This window comes from Callorhinchus milii, unplaced genomic scaffold, assembly GCF_018977255.1.
Source record: "Callorhinchus milii isolate IMCB2004 unplaced genomic scaffold, IMCB_Cmil_1.0 Scaffold1, whole genome shotgun sequence".
NCBI classification, from domain to species: Eukaryota; Metazoa; Chordata; class Chondrichthyes; order Chimaeriformes; family Callorhinchidae; genus Callorhinchus; species Callorhinchus milii.
Genome location: NW_024704742.1, coordinates 104,672,059 through 104,698,460, shown reverse-complemented (window position 1 = coordinate 104,698,460; position 26,402 = coordinate 104,672,059). Strand labels below are relative to the sequence as shown.

At 44.9% G+C, this 26,402-nt stretch overlaps 1 protein-coding gene across 1 annotated transcript; it reads left to right on the top strand.

Annotated features, from left to right (window-relative positions):
* Window positions 1-508: 508 nt before the first annotated feature.
* On the top strand, window positions 509-26,402 carry slc25a46 (solute carrier family 25 member 46). The gene is made up of 8 exons (XM_007893159.2): window positions 509-860; window positions 14,189-14,231; window positions 15,522-15,579; window positions 18,123-18,200; window positions 22,669-22,769; window positions 23,696-23,752; window positions 24,380-24,437; window positions 25,050-26,402. The coding sequence occupies exons 1-8, from the start codon at window positions 581-583 to the stop codon at window positions 25,626-25,628; spliced, it is 1,254 nt and encodes a 417-aa protein (XP_007891350.2). The 5' UTR covers window positions 509-580; the 3' UTR covers window positions 25,629-26,402.

Here is a 26,402-nt window from a genome sequence, read left to right as displayed (position 1 = left end):
TAATTCCACAAAGTATTACGCGCCAGTTGGCAAGTCTAACTAAACCCGCATAGCTTGCCATTGATATTGCTGTCTGACAAACTTTCCCGTTACTTGTCCGGCTGGGACCACCCAACCCGTGAGGGCTTCGGCTTGCAGGGTTAACGGGAGCTGAGTGGATGACTCTCTGCCCCCAGTGACTGGTCTGTCAGAGGAGCCCGGCTGGAGTAGTAGCCTGGAATACTGCGGACCCGCTTGGCTCAGGAACCAGACTAGAGACGGTCACGGAGGGCTGTCTCAAGCCCTACACTCATTGCCAGGCATGTCACCTTGGTGCCAGGTCATCTCCAAACAGCCCCTGAGTGCTGCTCCACCAGCACCGCCCCCACTGGCCCACAGGGGCTTTGCGCGGTGGAGCGCGGCTTCTGGTAGTGACGACACAGAGAGGCAACTGTTGCGTCAGCTGCGTCGCAGAAAGGAGGGGTCCGCGCTCGGAAGCGCTGACGTCAGGTGCGCTCACGCGGTGTCGGTTGATGACCGTTGGTGGCGCTCGCGCGGTGTCGGTTGGTGACGTTTGCCTTTGGACGGACTCGTTTGTCGGATGCATTCGCGGCGCCCGCACGCCTTCGCCGGCGGCCTGAGCTCCCGGGACTACGGGGATGCATCGTCGGACGGCTATCAGCGCCAGGCCCCCGCGCCGCCGTCCGCAAGGTCATCGGACTACTGCACGGACGACTGGATAACCGAGGGCCGGTTCCGGGGACAGGCGGCTGGGCCCTGGGGGGAGAGACCGCCCTACAGTGCAGGGGCGGCGGCGACAGATACTGCGGCGGAAGGGGCGGCGGGCGCTGCCCTTCCCGAGAAGGCGACAGGATCTACCGGCGAGTATTTGGGGGGGGGAAGCACGAGGGGTTCGTCAGCCCGGCCTTTCGGTTGTGAGTCGATAAAGCGGCTGGAGGGCCTTGATCAGGCCCTGACCCTGAAATGGGGAGGAGTCCGCCCACACAAATCCCCGGGGCTCGCGTTTGACTTTTGCAGTGGCTGCGCGCAGCTGTTTTTTTTTAAAACTATGCAGTACAGGAATAATAATAATAATAATAATAATGCAAGGATTATTATTATTATTACGGGCATGTGTCCGCCTGGCTTGGCTGGGAGGGCTCTTGCCTCTTGAGCCGGAGGGCAGTGGGATCCGGCTCCCACGTCTGGATGTGTCGGCGAGACTGACGCGCCAGTGCAGTGCAGTGCAGTGCTGAGGGAGGGCTGCGATGTCGGCGATGCCGTCCTGTGGATGAGATGTTAAACTGAGGAAACAAAACCACAGCAGTCGCCGGGAGCGCTCAGCAGGTCAGGCAGGCGGTCATCTGTTGGAGAAGCGAAAGTGTGAGTCAACGTTTCGGGTCCACGGTCCTTCCCTCAGAACTGGGCCATGTTGGGAGGGAGAGGCTCACGGAGGGGGGGGGGGGGGAGGAGGCGGGGCAGGGGAGACACAGGAGAAAATGGGGTAGAGGACAGGGAATGATGGGTTAAATGGGTGTTAGTGATGCAAAACAAAGTTGGGGGGGGATTGCAACAAAACAGGGAGACCAGACTGCCTGCCCCACTCTCTGTTAAAACCCTCTCCCTCCCAACGTGCCCCAGTGCTGACGAAGGGTCGTGGACCTGAAACGGTGACTCAATTTCCCTACTCCATAGATGCTGCCTGACTTGCTGAGTGTTTCCAACTACTTATGTTTTTGTATCAGGTTTCCAGCATCTGTAGTATTTTGCATTTTGTTAAACTGAGCACTCCAGGTCTGGCACTCCAGGTCTGGTAGATAAAATTATTATTCACTTCCTGGTTGTTTTGTGGGGAAATTACTGTCTGCAAAATACATGGTTACTTCACTTTACAGTGAAATGCTTAGACATGTTTTGATGACATGATAAGCTACTATATGAAACTAATGAGACCTTCTGTTTCTTCCTCTCCCCCACTTATTTCTGTGGAATAAAAGTTTTAATTAGCAACAAACATCAAATCTTGAACCCCAAACATCAATCCTGCCCCTGCTTTGTTTTGACAAAACATAATATAATAATCCTTGCATCAAATGCAAGGATTATTATATTATTATTATTAGAGAAGGGTGGAAGTCAAGGGGGGGTGGAGAGTAAACAGTGGAAAGGCATTCAAAGATTTGCCTATTCATTTTAATTTCTAATCACTCCTGCTGTTGTAATCAATTATATTTTGTAAATTGCTTTGAGACATACATAGAAAGTGAAAGTTTCGATGTAAATGAAAGATTTTATACAGGGTAACTCCACCCCTTTATAATGTGATGTTTTATGTGCATTAAAATAAAGTATAATTGGTCCATGAAAAAAATTGTTCCCCAGTTTCAGTTGCAGGTCATTGGACTGCAGGTTTGGCTTCCTGCATGGCAGATCATGGCAGCTTTCACATTGAACCTCTCAGAGCACTTCACAGTGATGATGCCAGTTGCTGAGAAGAGAGGAGGGTAAAAGGGGAGGTGACCATCAATTTAGTCGGACGTAGATTTTTAGGCAGGATTTAAGGACTAGTGGTGAATATTCGTGGCGAAGGAGATGTATATGATCTGGAGGTTGGGTGGGTAGTTTCTAAAGTTGCTGGCTACTGATGGCGAGGTGGTGGATATGCAGTGGGCCTCAGCTTAGCAAGCAGAGGGGCCAAGTAGAAGAGTGAGGTAGGAGATCACTGATATAGGGAGGTGGTCAGGCATAGAGAAAGTTTATATGTGACCTGCATTGAAGTAATTGAAAAGCGGTCAAATGTAATATTTGTTCTTCAAAGTAAAAATATTTAAAAGCAGAAGATCATTTGAGGTGAGGTCTGTTATATATTTTAAACATGCAGATACTTGAGGTTAAGTGTGGTTAATCTGTTTGCTAACATTTGATCCTAACTTCATTGTAGACTCAGTTGATGGCAAACTTATTTTAGTATTTCTTCAGAATGTCATTCATATCATGTCATTCCCCAGGTGTCTGGGGAAGACGGGTTTGGAGGGTTATGGGGAGAAAGCTGGTGATTGGGGTTAGTGAAAGTGACTTGCTCTGTCAAAGAGCCGGCACAGACTCGATGGGCCGAACGGCCTCCTTCTGTGCCGTAACATTCTATGAATCTATATAGATGAGATTATTGCTGGCAAGTATCTTGATTACAGATCAAAGGCTAATTACAGTGGTTTTCTTTTTGTAACAATAATCCTTGCATTTGATATAGCACTTTTCATGTCTTCTTGTCATCTCAAGCACTTCACTGAATGTACTGTAAAGTGAATTGACTGTATATTTGTGGGTGAAACGCAGCAGCAGTGTCCCACAAACAATCGTGGATTGAAGTGACCAATTTTATTACTTTTTTTGGGAAGGACTCACTTAAAAATAGCAGACACATACAACAATAGCATGGCCCTGATTCAGCTTTTAATGTCTTACCTTTAGTTCTTCCTAAATGGTCCTTCTACTTCAAGATAATCTTGGAAGTAAAGGACAACCCCAGGTTCCTATTCTCCACCTCCAACCGGCTCCTCTATCCACCCTCCCACACCTCGCCCATTCCATTCTCTTCTCAAGCTCTGACTGAGGAGACACTGGATTTTCTTGAGTCCAAAATCGAGGGGATCCGTTCAGCTGCCTCCGCTCTCCCAACCGATACACCCTCCTCATCTCCCCCCTCTCACTCTGACCACGACCCATCCCTCCCTCCACATTTTCAAATCTGTCTCCCCCTCCTCTCTCAACACCACCATATCCAGCATGAAATACAACACCCGCTCCCTCGACTCCATCCCCACCTCTCTCCTTACCTCCCAGCTCCAGCTCCTTGTCCATCTACTCTCCGACACCATCAATCTCTCCCTATCATCTGGCACTGTTCCGACCTCACTAAAAACAGCTATAATCACCCCCATTCTGAAAAATTCTTCCCTGGACCCATCCCTGCTTTCCAACTACCGGCCCATCTCCAACCTCCTTTTTCTTTCCAAGGTCCTTGAAAGAGTTGTTGCTTCCCAACTTCATTCCTTCCTCTCCTACCGCTCCCTTTATGAGCCCCTGCAATCAGATTTCTGTGCTGCCTACAGCACGGAAACTGCTCTGGTCAAGGTCACAAATGACATTCTCTCCATCTGTGACCGGGGCTCCCTCGTCCTCCTCGACCTCTCTGCTGCCTTTGATACCGTGGACCACTCCATCCTCCTCCACCGCCTCTCCTCTCGCCTCAACCTTCAAGGATTTGTTCTTGAATGGTTCAGGTCTTACCTCTTACACTGTCTCCAATTTGTCTCTGTCAACGGTTTCTCCTCCAGCCCCCACACAGTATTGTGCAGTGTTCCTCAGGATTCTGTCCTCGGTCCCCTCCTCTTCAACCTCTACATGCTTCTCCTTGGTGAAGTCATCCGCAGACATGGGGGCAACTTCCAAATGTACGGGGAGGATACCCAACTCTTATCTCTCTGCCTCCACCCTCGATTCCTGGACAGCTGATGTCCTGACAGACTGTCTATCAGACGTCAAGTCCTGGATGAGAGATAACTTTCTACAGCTGAGTGTCAGCAAGACACTCCTGATTGGCTCACGCCAGGGCCTGCATCCACGGATGCACACTCCACCACACCACACCAAGCTAGTTAGGAACCTGAGCATCTTGTTCGACCCTCAACTGTCCTTCCTCCCCCATATCAGTACCATAACCCCACCTTCTCCCGCCTTCCCCCATCTCCGCAACATTACCTGACTCCGCCACTGCCTCACCCCTCAGGCCGCCAAAACCGTCATACACATGCATTCGTCACCTCAAGGCTCGACTCCAGAAACTCCCTTCTTGTCTCCCCAGTTCTTCCCTCCACAAGCTGCAGATAATAATAATAATAATCCTTGCATTTGATATAGCGCTTTTCAGGAAACTTGCCCAAGGTTTCGCCCTGCCTGGAATTGAAGCCAGGTGTCTCACTTGCAAAGCAAGTGCTCTAACCACTGAGCTACAGGACTCCATCATCCAGAACTCTGCAGCTCGTATCCTCTTCCGCACTAGGCTCCGTGACGCAATCATCTCTACCCGCACCCGGCTCCACTGGCTTCCCATTACACCAAGGATACAATTCAAAATCCTTGTCCTCACTTTCAAGCCCTCTTTGGCTTTCCCCCTCCTACCTCTCTGACCTGCTGAGCCCCTGTCCGCTCCCTCCGTTCAGCAGGTTCCGGCCTGCTTCACGACTCCCACCCTGCCATTGGCGGCTGGGCTTTCAGCATTTCTGCTCTCACCCTTTGAAACTCCATCCCTCAATTCCTTTGCCTTGCTCCCTCCCTTGCATCTTTGAAGGCATGACTCAATACCCTCCTTTTCGACCAGGCCTTCAGTCTATCTGCCCTCCCTCATCCCAACTCTGTCACCCCACGTTTGGGTCCTGATCCCCGACTGTTCAGCGACTTGGGATGTCCTCCCGACGTGAAAGGCACTTTATAAATGTAATTTTGTTGATGTTGTTGTGACTGTTCACAATCTTATTTTTATGAAAGATTATTACTAATCCATGTGAAAGCCTCAATTGCGAATAATTACAACCTTAAAAAATGTGTTTCTTGATTCCTTGGAAAGTTAAAAAATACTATCATTGTGTGAGATGGGATAAAGGAGAGAAAGGGACAGGATTGTCAGGGACAGAGAAGAATTCTGGAGTGAGGTGAACATTGGCAATGGGGGTTGGAATAGAAGCAAGAATGAATTTGCATTTTTATAGCACTGTTAACAACTTGGAATTGTACAGCCTCTTCATGTGGGATAGTGTCTCGGGAGTGCTCAACAGTGGTGGACCTTGATGCCAAACAAGAGAGAGGAATATGACCATAGGCATCATTGAAGAGGAAGATCTTTAGGTGATCTGATTATGGACAAGGAGGGGGCAAGCAGAGGGTTTGAGGCAGACAATTTCAGAGTCTCAGGGTGTAAGTGGCTGAAGGCATAGTTGCTGATGATGGAGGGGTGAGGGACATGCAGGAGTCTGGACTCAGGTTAGCGAAGGGGGTTGGTAGAGGAGTGGGGTGTGAAGTTGGAAAGTAGGGAGATGCCAGTGCACCAAGTGTGAGTTTCTTGAAATTGATCTGTCAACTGTAATGACACTTTTTAATCAAGTGCTGAAGTTGTTTATACCAGCAAGTTTCACAAACAGCCATGAAGTGAATGACCAATTAATCCGGAGGATTATTGTTCACTTTATTGATAAAAATTGAACATGAAGAAATACAACCTATTAGATTGTTGCAAAAACAAATTATTAATGCGCAGGTCCAAAGCATCGAATGGTCCGTTTCCACCCTGCACTACATTTGAAGGCCTGGATATCCACCAGACACCAGCATTACTCGCCAAGCTACCGGTGTCCTGACTGCGGGGCTCCAGGAGGTCACTGCCTCCTGCCTCTCGGGGCTGCCACTGCATACAGGCACAGAGACCCAAAGAGAGAGACACACTCACAGACACTGAGCGAGGCACACACAAACAAACACACATACAAACAGGAGGAAGACACACTCACAGAGACTGACAACACAGACACCCCACATACAGGAGAGAGAGAGACGCACAGAGAGTCTCAACAGTGGGGTCTCAGGGTGAGCGAAGCCCATCTCCCGCACGAGCCTCATCGTGCATATGTGTCTAGAGCCACTCGCCTCGCTTCCTCCCTTGCCTCCTTCAAGGCCGGTCTCGGCCTAGGGCCAAGCACACTGTACTTACTGGCGTCCTGACCAAGTGCCTGTCCGACAGCAAGTCCTGGACGAGGGCCAACTTTCTCCAAGTCAACATCAGCAAGATCGAGGCCCTCCTGATTGGCTCGCGCCAGTGCCTCTGTACCCCAGGTGCTGGCAGCATCAGCCTCCACGGCTGCACACTCAACCTCACTAAGCCAGTCAGGAACCTGGGTATCTTGTTTGACCCTGATCTGTCCTTTCTCCCCCATATCCGCGCCAAAACTGGCACTGCCTACCACCACCTCCGCAAAATTGCCAGACTCTCACACACCAGGCTCCGTGACCCCATCACTCCCACCCTCGCCCGACTGCACTGGCTCCCCATCCCCCCGAGGATCGAGTTCAAGATCCTCGTCCTCACCTTTAAGGCCATCCATGGCCTTGCCCCCTCCTACCTCTCTGACCTGCTGACCCCCTACCAACCTGTCCTCTCCCTCCGTTCATCGGGCTCCAGCCTGCTCCATGTCTCCCGCCCGACCCGCCCTACCATCGGTGGCCGGGCTTTCAGCCTCTCTGCCCCCACACTCTGGAACTCGTCCCACGGTCCCTTCTCCTCGCTTCCTCCCTTGACTCCTTCAAGGCCGGTCTCAAGACCCTTCTCGTTGACTGTGCCCTTGGTTTCCCTCCCACCTCTCTGCCTTCCCTCGCCCCTACACCGCCCCTACCCCATGCTCGGGCCCCGACACCTGACTGTTCAGCGCCTTGGGACGTCCTCCCGACGTGAAAGGCGCTCTATAAATGTAATGTTGTAGCGGAGGGGATTTGTAGCGGAGGGAGTGGAGTGGGTGTTTGTAGCGGATTCTGCAGAAAAGTTGCACACACACTTTTGTATTGGCCCAGGTTATGTGTAGCTGAAGCCGGAGACTCTTTGAGCATTGCAAGGGGCTCCCTTGTGGGTCAGACAGCAATAAAATAAACATATATACTTTGCTTTTTCATTTACGAAAAGTCTAAGTAAAATAACTTTTTGTTGTTTACTTCAAAAACATGCAACTGCATGTTCACAATAAACTGTTACATGTACACTGCACTGTATAATATGAATGCACGAGAGGAAAAACTGCCAGGTTTGTTCTGGAAGAGAAGTGTTTACATCTGCTTTCTTCGCATGTTAGCTATTTTTAGCCTGCTTTTGCAGAATACAGCTGTTACAGTATTCTTTGTTTTATTACTGTTAACTACAGTAACTGCCTGCATTAATCAGATCACATGCATAGAACTATGAAATGTGTGTAGTCATCGTGACTCAAATTTATGGGAAACCATTCATTAAGTAAAGCTCCACCTCCTAGCTCCAACTCCTTGCCCCTTTACTCACAGACATCATAAGCCTGTCCACTGGTACTGCTCCGACCCCACTAAAAACTGCCGTTATCGCTCCTATCCTTAAAAAAACCCTCCCTGGACCCATCTCTACTCCCAAACTACTGCCACATCTCCAACCTCCCTTTCCTCTCCAAGGCCCTGGAACATGTTGTTGCTTCCCAGCTTTGTTCCTTCCTCTCCCGCCACTCCCTTCACAAACCCCTCCAATTGGGTTTCCGTGCCACTAACAGCACAGAAACAGCCCTGGTCAAAGTGACAAATGACATTCTGTCCATCTGCGACCAGGGCGTCCTCTGCCTCCTTGTCCTCCTTACCTTTTTGCTGTCTTCGACACCGTCGACCACTCTATCCTCATCCACCGCCTCTCCTCTTATCTCAACCTTCCCGGCTCTGTCCTTGACTGGTTCAGATCATACCTGTCACACCGCCTCCACTTCATCTCCACAAACGGTTTCTCCTCTAGTCCCCACATCCTCTCGTGCGGTGTTCCTCAGGGCTCTGTCCGTGGTCCCCTCCTCTTTAATATCTATATGCTCCCTCGTGGTGACATCATCCGCAGACATGGGATCAACTTCCATGTGTATGCGGATGACACCCAACTGTACCTCTCTGCCTCCAGCCTGGACTCCAGGACCACTGCTGTCCTGACAGAATGTCTGTCAGACATCAAGTCCTGAATGAGAGTTAACTTTCTTCAGTTGATGTCAACAAGATCGAGGCTCTCCTGATTGGCTCCACACCTCAGGCACTGACAGCATCACCATCCATTTGCTGCACACTCTACTTTATTAAGCCAGTCCGGAAACCTGGCTCTTCTTTGACTCTCAGCTATTCTTTCTTTCCCACATTTGCGCCATGACCCGCTCTGCCTTCCTCCATCTCCGCAAAATCGCCCGGCTCCACCACTGTCTCACACCGCAGGCCACCGAAAACCTCATACATGCTTTCATTACATCGAGGCTTGACTATGCAAACTCTCTGCTTGTTGGCCTCTCCAACTCCTGCCTCCATAGGCTTCAGATCATCCAGAACTCTGCAGCTCGTGTCCTCTCCCGTGAGCCTATCAGCCCCATCCTCGCCCGACTCCACTGGTTTCCCATCACACAGAGGATACAGTTCAAGATCCTGGTCCTCACTTTCAAAGCTCTCCATGGCCTTGCTCCCCCAACCTCTGTGACCTCCTGAACCCCCTACCATCCTGCTCATTCCCTCCGCTCAGCGGGCTCCGGCCTGCTTCACGTCCCCTGCCTCGCTCACCCCACCATTGGGTGCAGGTCTTCTGCCGTTCTACTCCCACCCTCTGGAACTCCATCCCACAGTCCCTCCGGCTCACCCCATTCCTTTCCTCCTTTAAGACCCTTCTCTTTGACCGTGCTTTCGATCACCCTGCTTCCCCCCCACTCCACCCTCCCTGATCCTAACCCCAGCTCAGAAACCCTGCTTGTCCAGCGCCTTGGGATGTCCTCCCGACGTGAAAGGCGCTATACAAATGTAATTTTGTTGTTGTTATTGTAAAACATTATGTTGACAGTATGAGTGTCTAACTAGTAACATTTGACTTTTTTCTGAAAATGGCACATTCAGCAGAGCATGAAGTTAATTATAAATTAACTTCATACCATTGTCATTGGCTGGGTCAATAGAAAAGTGTGGCAATATTTGCCAACAATTTGTGGGTAATTGCTGTGAAATTTGACATTTTGTGGAAATTTGCAGGGAGTTTATTGAGGTACATTTTACTGCCAACCTACATTTTTTCACTTTATTGATTAAAAACTAAACAGGACACATATAACAAATATTAGACTGTTGCAATTTTAAAAATGAATTTCTTTAACAAAAAGTGGGTGGCCTGTTTGCGGCCGGGAGAACACCAACTCAGTCCCAAAGGGCCTGGAGATCTGCCACAATACAGATACTCAGGACCAGTCGGTCTACAGGAGCTCACCATCTCCTGCCTCTCAGGGCCCTGCAGCGCACACAGAGACAGAGACCCAGAGAGAGAAACTCCACTCACAGACACAGAGACACATGTTCTCAGAGAGAGAGAGAAAAAGACACACGCTCTCATACACAAAGAAACACACCCAGACAGGGGAAAGACACAAAGACGCACTCACATAGAGACACTCACAAACGCATACAGGGGAGAGAGCCGCACGCAGAAACAACAACAACTTGTATTTATATAGTGCCATCCACGCCGGGTGGCGTCCCAGAGCACTAATCAGTGATGGAGCCCAATGCCGAGGCTGGGTGGGGGGAAGGTGACCATAGGCAAGCTCTTCAGGCGCAACCTGTAAATGGGGAAAAAGGGGGCAACGCAAAGGGATTGAGGGAGGAAGTTCCATAGGTTTGGGGTGCAGTAGCTGAAGGCATGGCCGCCGATGGTGGAGTGGAGGATATTCGAGAGACGAGGAGGCCGCGGGTAGTGCTATGAGGAGAGAGGAGGTTGGAGAGATAGAGGGGTGCCAAGGCGTGGAGGGATTTAAAACTTGAGTAAGGATGCTGAAGTTGATCCACTCTGTGATATGGTGGCAGTGGAGTTTGGCAAGGACTGGGGTAATTGGGGTGCAGAGTTTAGCGCAAGTGAGAATGTGGGCGGCGGAGTATTGGATGAGTTGAATTTTGTGAGTAGTGGAGGAGGGGAGACAGGCGAGGAGGGCGTGAGAGTAGTTCAGCCGAGAGTTGAAGAAGGCATGGACAAGCGTTTCGGCAGCTTGTGGAGTGACGTATTGTCGGAGATGGGCAATGTGGCAGAGGTGGAGGAAAGCTGTACTGGTCAGAGCATAACATGTACGAGCAGGGGTAGGCCATTCGGCCCTTCGAGCCTGCCCCGCCATTCAATCATGGCTGATCTTCTAATCTAACTCCAGCTAATAACCTGACCCTGCCTTATCCCCATATCCCTTAATCCCTTTTGCAATAAGAAATATATCTATCTCAGTCTTGACAGTCAGGGACCGGATGTGTGAGAGGAAGGATAACTGGGGATCGAACCTTACACCTAATTTGCACACGTGTTCAGAGTTTTAAGGACAGATAGGGTAGGTTGAGGAGATCGGAATCGTAGGGCAAAATATGTTGACGGGAGCCAAAGAGTATGGCTTTTAACTGCAGAAATTTGCGCTCATCCAGGCCTTGATGTCTGTCAGACAAGCTGACAGAACATCAGGGGACTGAGGGTCTCAGCTGGAGGAGGAGGAGCAGTAGAATGTTATCTGCATACATGTGGAAGTTAACCCCGTGTCTGCGGTTGACATCACTGAGAGGGAGCATATAGCTGAGGAAGAGAAGGGAGGGGGCCAAGGACGGAGCCTTGGGGTACCCTGCAGGTGACCGGGCGGGGCGGTAAGAGAAACCATTTGCGTGAATGTAGAGCTGGCAGTTTGTAAGGTAGGAATCGAATCAAGCGAGTGTAGTACAACTGAGGTGGATGATGGAGGAGAGGCAGTGGAGGAGGATGATGTGATCAACTGTCGAACGTGGTGGAGAGGTCCAGGAGGACGAGGAGGCACAGGGAGCCCTGGTCACAGATAGAGAAGACATTGTGACTTTCACGAACGTTGACTACTGGGGCAGAGCAGAAACTGGACTGGAGGGGTTTGAATAGAATGTGGAGGAAGAGGTGTGCGCAAATTTGGTTGGCAACAACTCATTGCAAAGCTTTGGCCAGGAAGGACAGGTTTGAGATAGGGCAGTAGTGCCCAAGGTTGAAGAGGTTGAGGGTAGGTTTTTNAAGGAGGGGAGTGATGATGGAGATTTTGAGGGGGAATGGGACTGATCCTGAGGAGAGGGACTGATTAAAGATGTGGGCAGAGGAAGGGGAGCTGGGTGATCAGCAGCTGGGTGGGGAGGGGTTCGAGGCAGCAGATGGTGGGTTTCATCAGGGTAATGGAGGATGAGAGGGAGGAAGGAGAGCTGGGGGCAAAGGAATGTAGGTTGGGGGCCGTAGTAGGAACTGGGGTTGGGGGTTTGGTGGGTGAAGGAGATGGAATGGGGGGAGTGATATGAGGACATGGGGCAGGAGGATGAGGCTACCAGTTGGATGTTTTCTACATGATCTCTTCATGCTTGGTGTTTGGTGTAATGATTGAGGGGTCGGGACGCACGGAGGAGATGGTGGAGAATAGGATTTTGAGTTAATTTTGGCCTCCAGAATGATCTGAGTAGTATAGCTTACGTAGTTTTTGCTTGCGAGAGAGAGCGGTGGTAGATGTGAAGGTGCTTGAGCCACAGCTGGTGGTGAACTGTGAGGCTGGTTTTCTGCTGGCTGCGCTCGAGTGGGTGGAAGGCCAGAGGGAGAGGAGGTCTGAGGATGCAAGAGCATTTGTGAGGGTCTTGGGCTGGGTGGGGGAGCCTTTTCATGGGTGGAAAAAGATGGTGGAGGTCTTGATGGAGGGAAGAGAGATGTGAGAGGAGAGGGAGACGAGGAAGTGGTCTAGGGGTGGCCTTCTCTGATATCTAAGCCATGGATGATAATGAGATCTAGGGGATGGTCACGGTTGTGGGACGGGGAGTTTATATGGAGGGTGAGATTTAGGGTGGAGAGGAGTGCAGTGAAATCAGAGGAAGTGGGGCAGGAGGAGTTGAAATGAAGGTTGAAAATCGCCCATAATGAGCAGAGACACACACTAACAAACACATAGAGAGAGAGACACAGACAATTTCAGTAGTGAATGTAGTGAAGCCCATTTACCTCTTATGCCGCACTGCACACGCGGATCCGTAGCCACTCTGCCCACAGTAACGCCAGGTAAATAGCTGGCAGCAATATGGAGAGGCCTGGGCGCCAGAAATTTTTCGTGGTTTTTGTAGTGGAGGGCACTGGTTGTAGCGGATTCTGCAGAAAAATTGCAGCTGCACTTTTATATTGGCCCAGATCACTGGGTGGGTTTTCATCTTATCTTCCTTTACCTTTATGCTTGAATAAAGTTGCCATTTTAACTTCAAAAAAGTTGCTCCTCCTTGCCCCCAATAAAGGTTACTGTTATGAGTTGAGCACTACCAAAATTGTTAAAATATGCACTTAGCTAAAGAAATTTAAGTGTAGTTGAGGCAAATAGCATAGATGCAGTTAAGGGGAAGATAGAGAAGTACATGAGGGAGAAAGGAATACAAAAATACAAAATTACATTTGTAAATTGCCTTTCACGTCGGGAGGACCTCCCAAGGAGCTGAATAGTCAGGAATTAGGACTCGAGCGGGGATGGGAGCTGGGATCAGGGATGGTGGAGGGCAAGAAGGGTGGAGGGTAGAGAGGGTAGGAGGGTAGCTAAAGGCACAGTCGAAGAGGAGGGTCTTGAAGTGTGTCTTGAAGGAGGCAAGGGAGGAAGCGAGGTGAAGGGAATGTGGGATGAAGATCCAGAGGGTTGGGCAGCGAGGCTGAAGGCCTGACCACCAATGGTGGGGCGGGCTAAATGGGGGACACGGATCAGGCTGGAGCCTGCTGAGCAGAGGGAGCGGACACGTTGATAAGGGATTAGCATGTCGGAGAGGTGGGGGGGCAAAGCCATGGAGGGCTTGAAGGTGAGGACGAGAATTTTGAACTCGATCCTCTGAAGGATGTGGAGGTAGGGGAACCAGTGAACCCGGGCAGTGGTGGGTGTGATGGGGTCATGGAGCCTGGTGCGGGAGAGGGCACAAACTACAGAGTTCTGGATGATCTGCAGCTTATAGAGGAAAGAGTTGGGAAGGCCTACAAGTAGGGCGTTGGCATAGTCGAGCTTGGTTGTGATTAAGGCATGTATGAGGGTTTCGGCAGCCTGAGGGATGAGGCAGTGGCGGAGTCAGGCAATGTTGTGGAGTTGGGGGAAGGCAGAGTGGGTCATGGCAAAAATGTGGGAGAGAAAGGACAGTTGAGGGCGAACAAGACGCCTAGATCCCTGAATGGCTTGGTGAGGTGGAGTGTGCATCCACACTAGTGTGAATAGAAGGTTATGCTGATAGGCTTAGTTGAGGAAGGGCAGGAGGAGGCTCATGTGGAGCATAAACGCTGGCATAGACCAGTTGGCCCAAATGGCCTGTTTCTTTGCAGTATATTCTATGTAATTCGATGTAAATTGTAGTATGTTAATATTTTCTCTTGTTTTTTGTTTCTTTGCAGATCAAATAAATAGGTTTGCTGGTTTTGGTATTGGTCTTGCAAGGTACAGTGCCTCTTATGTTTTTAAAGGTTTATACTCACATAATCTAAAGCTTGTTTTGAAGAATCATAATCTTAAAAGTAGTGTGTGATTTCAAATGAATAGATGACTAAATCCAAGGATTATTTTACTAAAGAGTTACTGTTCATCACTTGATCGACATGGCAAATGACCAGTCTTTTGTGCAAAAAAGTAGAAGTACAGTAAACTCCTGATGTATCGGCACTTCAAAGGAAAAGAGTTCAGTGACTATTCAGAGTGACTATGAAGGCATGAGTCCTGCGGATCCACTATGGGTTCTCTGTCCAGGAGAACCTGCACCAATAAACACTGCGCTTGTGTAGAGTGATTAGTTGTCAGTGTGACAGAGCAGCCTTGTCCCCCACAGCTATCAATTTATTTATTAAAACTAATTTAAGTTAATTACAGAATATGTTTGGCAACCTGTGGTCTGCGGGCTGGAGGGACCCAAGGCGCCATCAAAACGTCCGCCTGAACATTTGCACGAGTTTAGATAAACTTGTGTTTGATCGGTGGTGTGTTTTCAGTTTTTTCTTGATTGAATATTTCTTGATTCATGCCATCAATCAAGAAATATTCAATCAAGGAAATTTATTTTGTTGACCAAACCTAAAGATTGGCTACCACTGGTATAGGCATATAACAAAATGACTATAACAAAAACTTATTGTTCATTTTGCTCATTTTAACAACCTGAATCACTCAAGACTTTAACAATCAAGCAGAACCTCACAAAAGGCAAGGCTACAACAGTTAAAAGAACCACGATGTGGCTGGCTGAGGGCAAAGGTAACCAGGCTGGTTATCTTATTCAATTATTCAAATCGTGCTTCTAGGTCCAATGACTGATGTTGTTTCCCTTGGTCTCTTCCAAGGGCGTTTCTTCCTGCCACTCACAGTAATTTGCAGTTGTTCTCAGGGCTCTATCTTTGTTCTTTTCCTTTTCACCATCTATATGCTCTCGCTTGGTGATGTAATTCGCAGGGATGGAGTCCATTAACACATATACTAGGATGACATCCTACTCTATCTCTCTGCCTCTTCCCTTAGTTCTAGGACCAGTGTTGTTTTGACCAGTTGTCATTAAGACCTGAATGAGCTCGATTAAGTTTTTTCAGTTCAATATCAACAAGATCTTCTCCACAGCTCCCATCAGTGCCTTCTCACCGCTTTTGAGATATCCTCCTGATGTGAAAGGCGTTATATAAATGTAAGTTGTTGATGTTGACATTCTACACTACTTTATTTTAAATGTAATTTTCCTTTTTTAAGTATTTTCACAGAGAACGTACTGGCTCATCCCTGTATTGTTTTCCGTCGGCAATGCCAGGTAAGTGTGTATGTGTGCGTGGGGGTGGAGAGAAGACACAACTTTTATACATAGAATCACTGTTATGTTGTGAGGAGATCGAGAAGAACAGTGTTAATGCTGTATATTATTGGATACACTGACATATGCAGTAAAGGATAATCTGTAAACCAGAATATGTAAACCCATATTTAGAACATTGTATGCAGTTTTGCCAGCCTAAACATATTGAAAGAATTCAGAAAAAGCTTGCAAATATGTCCTTAAGAGATAAATGATTTGTTTGGAATATTAAAGTAAGCATGATTAATAGTCTTACAAGGATGTAGAGGCACTGGAAAAGGTGCAAAGGAGAATTACAAGGATGATCCCGGAACTGTGAGGTTATACCTATCATGAAAGGCTGAACATGCTTGGACTCTTGAAAAAAGAAGGGTAAAGGGTGTCCTTATAGAGGTCTTTAAAATGATGAAAGGTTTTGATAGGGTAGACATAGAGAAGATGTTTCCACTTGTGGGGGAGACCAAAACCAGGGGCCATAAATAATAATATAATAATAATAATCTTTGCATTTGATATAGCGCTTTTCACGTCGGGAGGACGTCCCAAAGCGCTTCACAGAACACACTGTAAAGTGAATTGACTGTATATTTGTGGGCGAACGCGGCAGCCAATTGCACACAGCAATGTCCCACAAACAGTCGTAGATTGAAAATGACCAATTTATTATTGTTTTGGTTTTGGAGGGATTATTATTAGGTGTGTGGAGTAAGGAAATTTGCCCAAGGTTTCGCCCTGCCTGGAATTGAACTCAGGTCTCCCGCTTGCAAAGCGAGTGCTCTAACCACTGAGCTACAGGACTCCGATAGGGTCCGATTTTAAATATAAAATAGATCAAATAGGGAAGTCAGAAGAATTGTCTTTACACAGAGAGTGGTGAGAATATGGAATTTGCTACTATAGGGATTATTTGAGGTGAATAGCATAGATGTATTTAAGGGAAAGCTAGATAGGCACATGAGGGAGAAAGGAATAGAAGGTTATGCTGGGAGGCTTAGTTGAGGCTCATGTGGAGCACAGACCAATTGGACCGAATGGTCTGCCTCTGCTGTATATTCTAATGTATTCTAAGTAGGAAATATTCAGCAATAACTTTTTTTAAAAAAGCTTAAAATATATTTACCAGAAGTAAATGTTGTAAGAGAGTTGACGGTAATCTTGTAAAAAAAGTTATAAAATGATTCATGTTGCATGGACATTGGATGAATGAGTCACCTTTGGATTCCACTGGTCAAACATGAAAAATTTAATTTAGATTGTAGATTTATTTTTTAAAGGTTACCCTGTGATTAATGCAGTGTTTTATTTCCCACAAGGGATTTGGTCAGAAACCATGAGAATAAATGTTGTACATGTTCAGTGCAGGAAATTGGCTTACTGATTCAAATGGATCATGAATTCGCCTCCAACATCTCTTTGAATAGCTATTCACAGCTAGCTATTGAATAGCTAGCTTCGCGACCACATCACTCCCACCCTCGCTCGCCTCCACTGGCTTCCCATCCCCCAGAGGATCGAATTCAAGATCCTCATCCTCACCTACAAGGCCATTCACGGCCTTGCTCCCTCCTACCTCTCCGACCTACTATCCCCCTACCTACCTGCCCGTACCCTCCGTTCCTCTGGTTCCGGTCTGCTCCACATCCCCCGCCCCAACCGCCCTACCATCGGTGGCCGGGACTTCAGCCTCTCAGCCCCCAGGCTCTGGAACTCCATCCCCCAGTGCCTTCGCCGCCTCCTCCCTTTCCTCCTTCAAGGCCGGTCTCAAGACCTTTCTCTTTGACCGTGCCTTCAGCTCCTCTCTCAACTCTCTACCCACTCCTCGCTCCCTCCCTTCCCTCCCCTCACCCTGACCATTTCCCCTCTGCTCGGGTCCCGACCCAATTGTCCAGCGCCTTGGGATGCCCTCCCGACATGAAAGGCGTTCTATAAGTGGAATCTTGTTGTTGTTGTATCCACTTGAAATTATTTGTTTTAAAATTTGATTTATTGTGTTGGCACTATTTTACGTTTGAAATCCTTTTTGGTCCTTTTCCTCTAGATTCTAGGTCTGAAAAGAATTGGCAAAACATAGGAAAAAAATTAGAATCAGTCCATGGTGACATCTTCTAGCACTCAGCTAATAAACTAACATTGGCAGAGGTTTGGGAATATGGCGTTTCCCAGACCTGGAGATGTTGGTGGTGATCTCATAACCCGGATATTGACTTTTTTACCCCAAGATGTTAAAATGGCTGATTTAGGCTATATGATCCAGTGAGAGGACTAATTTTGTATGCTTCATCAAGGAGTCAGAAAATATAAAGAACCATTCCCATAATCTGAGTCAGGTTAGGAGTTTGAGAAGTGTGCACATGTTGAAGACTGACTTCCCCACTTTGATCTTTTTGTTACATCGCGAGCCACCTTTATTTTCCTTTTCGTCCAAACCTGCTACATTATTGTGAGTTGGACAGGCATAAAAGACACTAGCTACTAACATTCTTTTATTTTTCTGTTTTCAGGTCAATTTTCATGCAAAGAATTATCATCTTACTCCTTTCACTGTTGTTAACATTATGTATCACTTCAGCAAAACACAGGTAGGGTCTTTAAAGTTGTCATATGTTAGTTGAAAATGTTGGTGTAAGTTGATTTAATTATCTTTACATCCCTCTTTTCCGCCCCAAAACATTGAGATATGCAGTATGTTCTGCTGTTTGTTGGTGAATGTATGCTGACTTAACGTTAAGTGCTGACAAAGGAGATGTCTGGCATTGCCAGAGATGTCTGGCATCAGACACATTGTTTCAGAAATGTTTGGCTTTGAATATATTTTGTCAAAATATCCACATATGTGTGTGTCTTATACTGGCTAGAAGAAAATTCCACAGTTCTGGTGGTTAAACAAACTTGTGCAATGAATAACTGAACTTCAAAGGTTTGTTGAACATTCTGAGTTTCGTTGTTCTGTACTGAGTTATCTGATCTCATCCAGGGCATCAATAGAAAATTTGCTTCAGGACCCTAGAGAGGAAGTGAAATTCAGTTAGGCTTTTCAGTGCTGATCTGTTGAGCAACTCTCCTTGTGAGGCACACTGTCTTGCTTCTCTACAGATACAAAACTTTTTGTTGAACAAGGACTTTAGAGAGGCAAGAAGAATAGCTGATGAAGTTTCATTCCACAACACTGATATTTATACCTTGAGAGTCTTGATATAACCAGAAAATTGCCAGCGATTAACTGTAAAGTGGAATATGGTCCACAACTTACATGGGATGAAATGGCACAGAAACAGGCTATTGCCCCTCTCCTATTCCTTTCTATTTTCTCCTTCATGTATGCAGAAAACTGCTGTAGTCCGTACCATATCCACATGCTACCATTTAGAGCTATTTCTTTCAATGTGTGACCAGGAGTATTATCCTTGTCAGTTTTTTAATCAACATGAAAGGCACCTTACAAATGTAATGTAGTTATTGTTGTTAATCTGATCCTACCAACCCCACAATTTGAACTCTGTTCCTTTTCCTTTTCCATTGCCAGAATTTCTTTTATTAATTGGCAAGAAAAACGGCCTCATTTCAAATATTTCTGAAATTCTGCCTCATTTAATACACTGCGCTATAATTTGAGTATTGCTTTACCCTGTCGGTTCTGACCGTGCTGTTTTCAGAAGCTTTGAGGGAGTCAGTCATATGATGCCTGCCTTTTTAAAGCAATAAATTGTCACAGTCCTAGCTTAAACGATTCAATTGAAGAAAATTAAAAGAAAAAAAATTATTTTAGTAACTAAATTGACAGCAAAGACCAAAACTTTGTTTTTAAGAAGATTATTGGTGTGTTAAAGATAATCAAAAATTGTAAGAAATGTTGGAATTTTTAAATTTATAATATTTGCATGAACTCCAGCAATATCACCTGAGGCTGGTATTCTTTCCAATCAGCTTCAGATAACTCTGCATGCCAAAGCCCTAATGCATAGGATGGCCCTACCTGGACATACCTGAGAAAGATTAGAATAGAAGCTGTGCAGTTTTAGCTGGCTAAATTTCAGCAGAACCCGAATATACACTCAGGGGACTACAACCCTGGGTTCTTGCCAAACTGCGCCTAAAGTCTCCACGATTAGCTAAGCAGGGTGGGTTCCTTTGCGGGGACAGTGCCACAGATAAACAAAAAACAGAACTCTCAGTAATTTAGTTTGGCGATTCTTTAGCATGCTGTTGGGTTTTAGTACTTCTCAGATACCAAACTGACTGGAAAAACTATCCATTTACTCTCACCCCCTGGCCTTTTCCCCTATACTGTTTTGTATTTTTAGATGTGTCAAATATTTCTTTGATTTTGTTCCTCGTCTCGCACCTTACCCCCCACCAGCAGAGGTCGTGCTTTCAGTCACTCCGACCTGAAACTCTGGAACACTCTCTCTCAATCCCTCCGCCTTGCTCCCTCTCCCCTTTTTCAAGTCCCGCCTGAAAACCTTCCTCTTCGTTCCTGTATATGGTCATCTCCCCCTGGCTTGGAGTCAGGCTCCGCCACTGTTAAGCGCTCTGAGACCCTACCCTATATGCAGGGTGCTATATAAGTGCAATTTATTGTTGTTAATTCACTTTTAAAACTGTTAGAAACTGTGCTTCATTCTGGAGGACATCCAAGTCCTGATAACCCACTATCTAGGAAACAAAGCTCTTTTAACTCCCATTGTTTTGATAAGGAGAGCCTCTCATCCCTTTTATAATCCTTGTGCATATCCTCAATACTCTCTCCATGGTTTTGACATTCTTCCCAGAGTGGGACACTAAGAACCGGGCACAATACTCAAACTGTGGCCTATACATTGATTCTTACAGGTTTAGCAACACTTGTTTGCTGTTGTATTTTATACCACTATTTATAAAATCTAAGGTTCCATTAGCTTATTTGTTACACAGCTTTGTCAACTTGCCCTCCCACTTTTAAAGCTTTGTGTATGTTAATTCTTCAGTGTCACTGTTCTTCCAGTCCTTTTCAAAGTTTAACGTTTCTTCTCGAATTCAAGATCCTCATCCTCACCTACAAGGCCATTCACGGCCTTGCTCCCTCCTACCTCTCCAACCTACTATCCCCCTACCTACCTGCCTGTACCCTCCGTTCCTCTGGCTCTGGTCTGCTCCACATCCCCCGCCCCAACCGCCCTACCATCGGTGGCCGGGCCTTCAGCCTCTCAGCCCCCAGGCTCTGGAACTCTATCCCCCAGTGCCTTCGCCGCCTCCTCCCTTTCCTCCTTCAAGGCCGGTCTCAAGACCTTTCTCTTTGACCGAGCCTTCAGCTCCCCTCTCAACTCTACCCCCCCCCCTCCCTTCCCTCCCCTCACCCTGACCATTTCCCCCCTCCTCGCCCCCTCCCTTCCCTCCCCTGACCATTTCCCCCCTCCTCGCTCCCTCCCTTCCCTCACCCTGACCATTTCCCCCCTTGCTCGGATCCTGACCCGCCTTGGGACGTCCTCCCGACGTGAAAGGCGCTCTATAAATGGAATCTTGGTGTTGTTGTTCTCCTTATTCTCTTTCCCAAAATACATCACCGCACACTTGTACCTGCATTAATTTTGCATGCCATCTATCTGCCCAATATTTCAGCCTTCCTAAAGTCTTCACAGTTAACCCTTCTTCCCATTGTGTGTCATCTGCAAATTTTGATACTGTGGGCCATAAATGAACAACTTTGTATCCATGCTGCCAACATTCCCTTTAATACCATCCTGCATTTTTTTCAGCCATGTTAAGAAAATCCATATAAATAGCATTTACCGCTTTATCAATATATTTTTNCCATAATTTATTAAATTAACCAAACTTAATTTGCTTTTACAAATCTACGCTGGCTTTTAAGAAACCCATGCCTCTAAATAATAATAATCCTTGCATTTGATATAGCGCTTTTCACGTCGGGAGGACGACCCAAAGCGCTTCACAGAACACACTGTAAACTGAATTGACTGTGTATTTGTGGGCGAATGCGGCAGCCAATTGCACACAGCAATGTCCCACAAACAGTCGTAGATTGAAAATGACCAATTTATTATTGTTTTGGCTTTTGGAGGGATTATTATTAGGCTCTGTGTGGAGTAAGGAAACTTGCCCAAGGTTTTGCCCTCTGCCTGGAATTGAACTCAGGTCTCTCGCTTGCAAAGTAAGTGCTCTAACCACTGAGCTACAGGACTCCACAAAATCATAATTTTGTCTCGTATTATAACAACAAAAAGCTTAGCCCTACAGATGTTGAGCTAACTGGCCTATAATTGTAGTTTCCCTAATCTTTAAATGATTTGTACCATTCATCAGCTTGTATTTTGGGAGACTTTAAATGCTTGTTCCTTGCTTATTATTTAAATTCCTCCATGGCATTGCTCACCCTACCTCTGAGACCTTTTGCAACCTTACCAACACAGCTACATCCTCTGCTCAGTGAACTCAACCGTTCTACCATGTCTGGAACAGCATCACCCAACAGCATTTCCTCAGCTACCCCCCACCCCAGGTCATACTCCCAGTGAGGTCCGAAATGCTTTGAGACGTAATCCCAATGTGAAATACACTATATAAATGTAAAATTCTTGTTGTTTCCAGTTGTGTATATAGTAAAATTCACAAGTCATATCAGTCGGGACCATAACATTGAATCCGAAGTCCAAATTGCAGGCAAATTGTATAAAATTAGATTTAATCAATAATCTGCACTGTGCATGTGTAATTCAATGCAGCCGGCTAAGTAGTGTACGTAGCAGTCTGTCACTGCTTTTTCCGCGATTCAATACAGACATTCGCATGCATACGTCAACGGGTCAAGAAATTAATTTATTGCGATTCAAAGCAGCCGGTAAGAGTGACTAATGTAGGGGATCTGTATTACGAGTTGCGCGATGATTAATACAACTAGTGCAAAGAAATCTATGTCGTTTTGATAGGTAACTGAACGGAACTCAGGTGCGTGTATGACAGGGTGATTATACGATTTAGAAAAAAGAACTTATGCAAGTTTTACTGTATTTTAACAATAGGATCAATGCTTTCCTATTTTATGTTCATTAGGGTCCTAAAGGCCTTTGGAAAGGAATGGGAAGCACATTTATTGTGCAAGGAATAGCCCTGGGTACCGAAGGCATTATCAGCGAATTCACACCACTTCCCAGGTAGATCACATTTTTACATATTTCCATTTTTCTAGACACTATTGTTTTTTAAATAATATTCAAGATTTATACTGGTCCATAAAATTACATTGCATAAATGTTAGCAACAAAAAATCATAACAAAAATATATTTAATAAATGATAAATAGACCTCCATATTAGCAGTAAATGCTGTAAGAGTCCATACATTGCATAGTATGTTTTGAATAACGCTTCACATTCGTTACTAATTGATTAGTATTAAAGCAGTGTGTATATTAATGCAAAATATTGAAATTATGATTTCAATCAATGTTTGACCAAGAAATTATATTGCTTTCTGGCACAGAGAATCTACTTGGGTTTCAATATGTTACCAGCTTAGTTTTGATTTGCATAATTGAATTCATATTGTTTTCATATTATGTACTTTGCTTAAGTCAGAGAATTTTGCAACATTGCAGGCTGTCCAATACTTATATTAGCGTCAGTGTTTGCTCCTCCAGCAAAACCATTTATGTACCTTAATCCCAATTTTCTGCTCCTTCCCTTGCCTTCTAATAACCCTTTTCCACACGTGCCTATCTAATTCCCTTTTAAATGCCTCTTGTCTTAATTCCATTTTAAGTCCTCTATTAGTCAACCCAGACAATTTATTTCATATATAGGATTTAGCTTTTAGAATTCAGAACAAAAAGTATAAAATGATAAAATGTATATTATATATCTATTTCTGTCTCTGTGTATGTGTGTGTATACATTTATAATATATACTGGAACAAGAGTTTGGTTTGATTTGATCTTTTGTAGGAGTGCCTAGGACTTGTGCAATGTGCTACTTAATACTATCTACATGACAGGCTACTTCTGCATATTGTTCATCTTAAATTTTGATATAATTTATGCATAATTTTCTGAGGAAACTGAAATTTTGTTTTCGTTTATAGGGAGGTTTCCCACAAATGGAGTCCAAAGCAGATCCTTGGACATGTTGTACTAAAAGGGTAAGGTATCTTGAATAGGTTATGTTTCCTTGTCAAGTTCCTGACAATCGGTCACTATTCTCAAATTCTCAGCGAATTCCTTTTGCTGACTGTTGGCGAGCTTAGCATTTGTCCATTGTACAGCTGTTTGTAGACTGTTTATGCATATAGTTACTGAAAGTATCAAACATCCAACTTTGGTGTTTTTAAAAATCCACTCTCGGTACATTGCTTTGAGGAAACTGTTTTCTGTTGGAATAGTTGTGTTTATCAGTTACATTGTTAAAACCATTCTTAAAGCATCTAAATAGTGAATTAGCATTTATAATGTTATATAAATATGTATGATTTGTTGTTCATTGTGCCCATTAATCTTGCTAATTTTGAACAAACTCTATTTCTTCCTTTAATCAAACTTGTACCATGTTATTTAAAAATAGTTGATTAAGACTGTCAGTTACAGAGGTTAAGGGAAACTAAAATTAAAAGCTTCGACTGGTTGCAGTGCATAAGTAAAATGACCTGTTGTATCCCTTTTTCTTGATATATTCATTAATTAAAGATTAGCTCATCTCACCACTGATTTGGCTGCATTAATATTGTAAGAAAATATGTATTTTTTAAAAAGGTTCTCATTGTTTTCTTCAGATTGACCTGCGCTGTGGCAATGCCCTTTTACTCGGCTAGCTTAATCGAGACTGTGCAGGTAAGATTTTACATATCTGCCGAATTTACTACCTATTTCTAATGGATCATATGAAGTAGGAATAATTGCTGCATTACATACTGAGTAAATTTTCCAGCGGTCAGCTTCTGATTTGCAAAATAACACTTCAATGATTATGATGCCCACACTCTTAAATCCTTTGCTACAAAAACTGCATATGAACGTTTAAAAGCTATTGCTACAAGAACTGAATAAAAAATACAATGGAATTAGTTTATATTATCAAATGTTTGCCTGGCTCAGCAGAAGTTACATATACATGAGCAATATATTGAGCAAAATTGTATTTTAACAATATTGTACAATCTTCTGCAGTGAGCAACAAAGATATCTGTTGAAATGCAGATAACATGGTAGAGTGTGTTATTGATTATTTCTTCTACTTAGTTCTGTATAAATGTTTTGCCAAACAAGACACTGAGAAAATCACAAAATGTTTTAATCACCTTTTAGTTCATTTTCTGATTATTGTAGAAGTGCTTTTTAAACTTCAAACAGCTGTGCTAAAGTGTAATTCAATTGCAGTAGATTGTGATTCCTTATGTACTAATAGTAATAAATCACTGACTTAATTATTGTTTCTATTTTCAGAGTGAAATCATAAGAGATAATCCAGGGATACTAGATTGTGTAAAGGAAGGTATTTGCAAAGTTTTGGGAATGGGTGTGCCTCACAGCAAACGTCTGCTTCCTCTTGGAGTCTTGGTCTTTCCTACTGTCTTACACGGAATACTTCATTATGTCATCAGTGCTGTCATCCAGAAGATTGTTTTGTTTATTCTACGGAGAAAATCGCCACTTCATGACCCCGCTGAGGGTTCTAGTTCTGTGCAAACTGTGCTGGATGCTTATTTCCCAGAACTTATAGCTAGTTTTGTTGCAAACCTCTTTGCAGATGTTTTAGTTTACCCACTGGAAACCGTGCTTCACCGTCTTCACATTCAAGGAACTCGTACCATAATTGACAACACAGACCTTGGGTTTGAAGTACTTCCAATTAACACTCAGTATGAGGGAATGAGAGACTGCATTAACATAATCAAACGTGAAGAAGGAATATTTGGCTTCTATAAAGGCTTTGGAGCAGTTATAGTACAGTACACATTGCACGTTGCTGTTCTACAGATCACCAGAATTATATATTCCACTTTGTTGCAAAATGTAACTTAAGTACGGAGTATATAAGGTACAGAGTAAATTGAATAACCCTCAGTGATGAAACGTAAAAAAGATGAATCTATGTTGTAAATGTAATGAGCACTTGATTGCTATATTTAAAATACTGAGCTGGAGAAAATCTTGTTTCACACATTGCTGAATTGATGATGTCCACAATTTGTTTTTAATATGTAAAATAACCTATAGCTGTTATGACCTATGTCTATTTCTGTGTATGCTTCTAATCTTTTAGCATATTGTATCAAATGCAATCTAGCAACAATTTCAACTTGTATAAAAGCAAGTACTGAGAGTGATGAGTAATTGAATTTTTCAATCATTCTCCAAATCAAATGCACTAATCAGCATAATTAGAGATGTTTCACCATTATTGTTTTGATACCTATGTAAAAAGTGTAACTGTACCTTTTTTTTTCCAGGTTGATTATAGCTTTTCACATTATAAATTTGTTTTTTCATTAGTCATGATATGGTGTGGTCCTCATCAATGTGAATTGAATCGTCTTTAGATCTCAAATGGCCTATTCACATAAAGAATATTTGATTTTAAAAGAAACAAGAATAGGATAGTCTTAACTAGCCCAATTTTGGTTCTAGAGCTGCAGTGCTCTTATCTACACTATTGTCATGCAGGTGGTTTCTCTTGTGAACAATTACCGGGCTGTTTATGGTAAAAGGTATCATATGTATGGATTAAATCTGTAAAAATATTGTGTTGGCTTTAAATAACATTACCATATAATTCATAAAATATATTGATGGAGA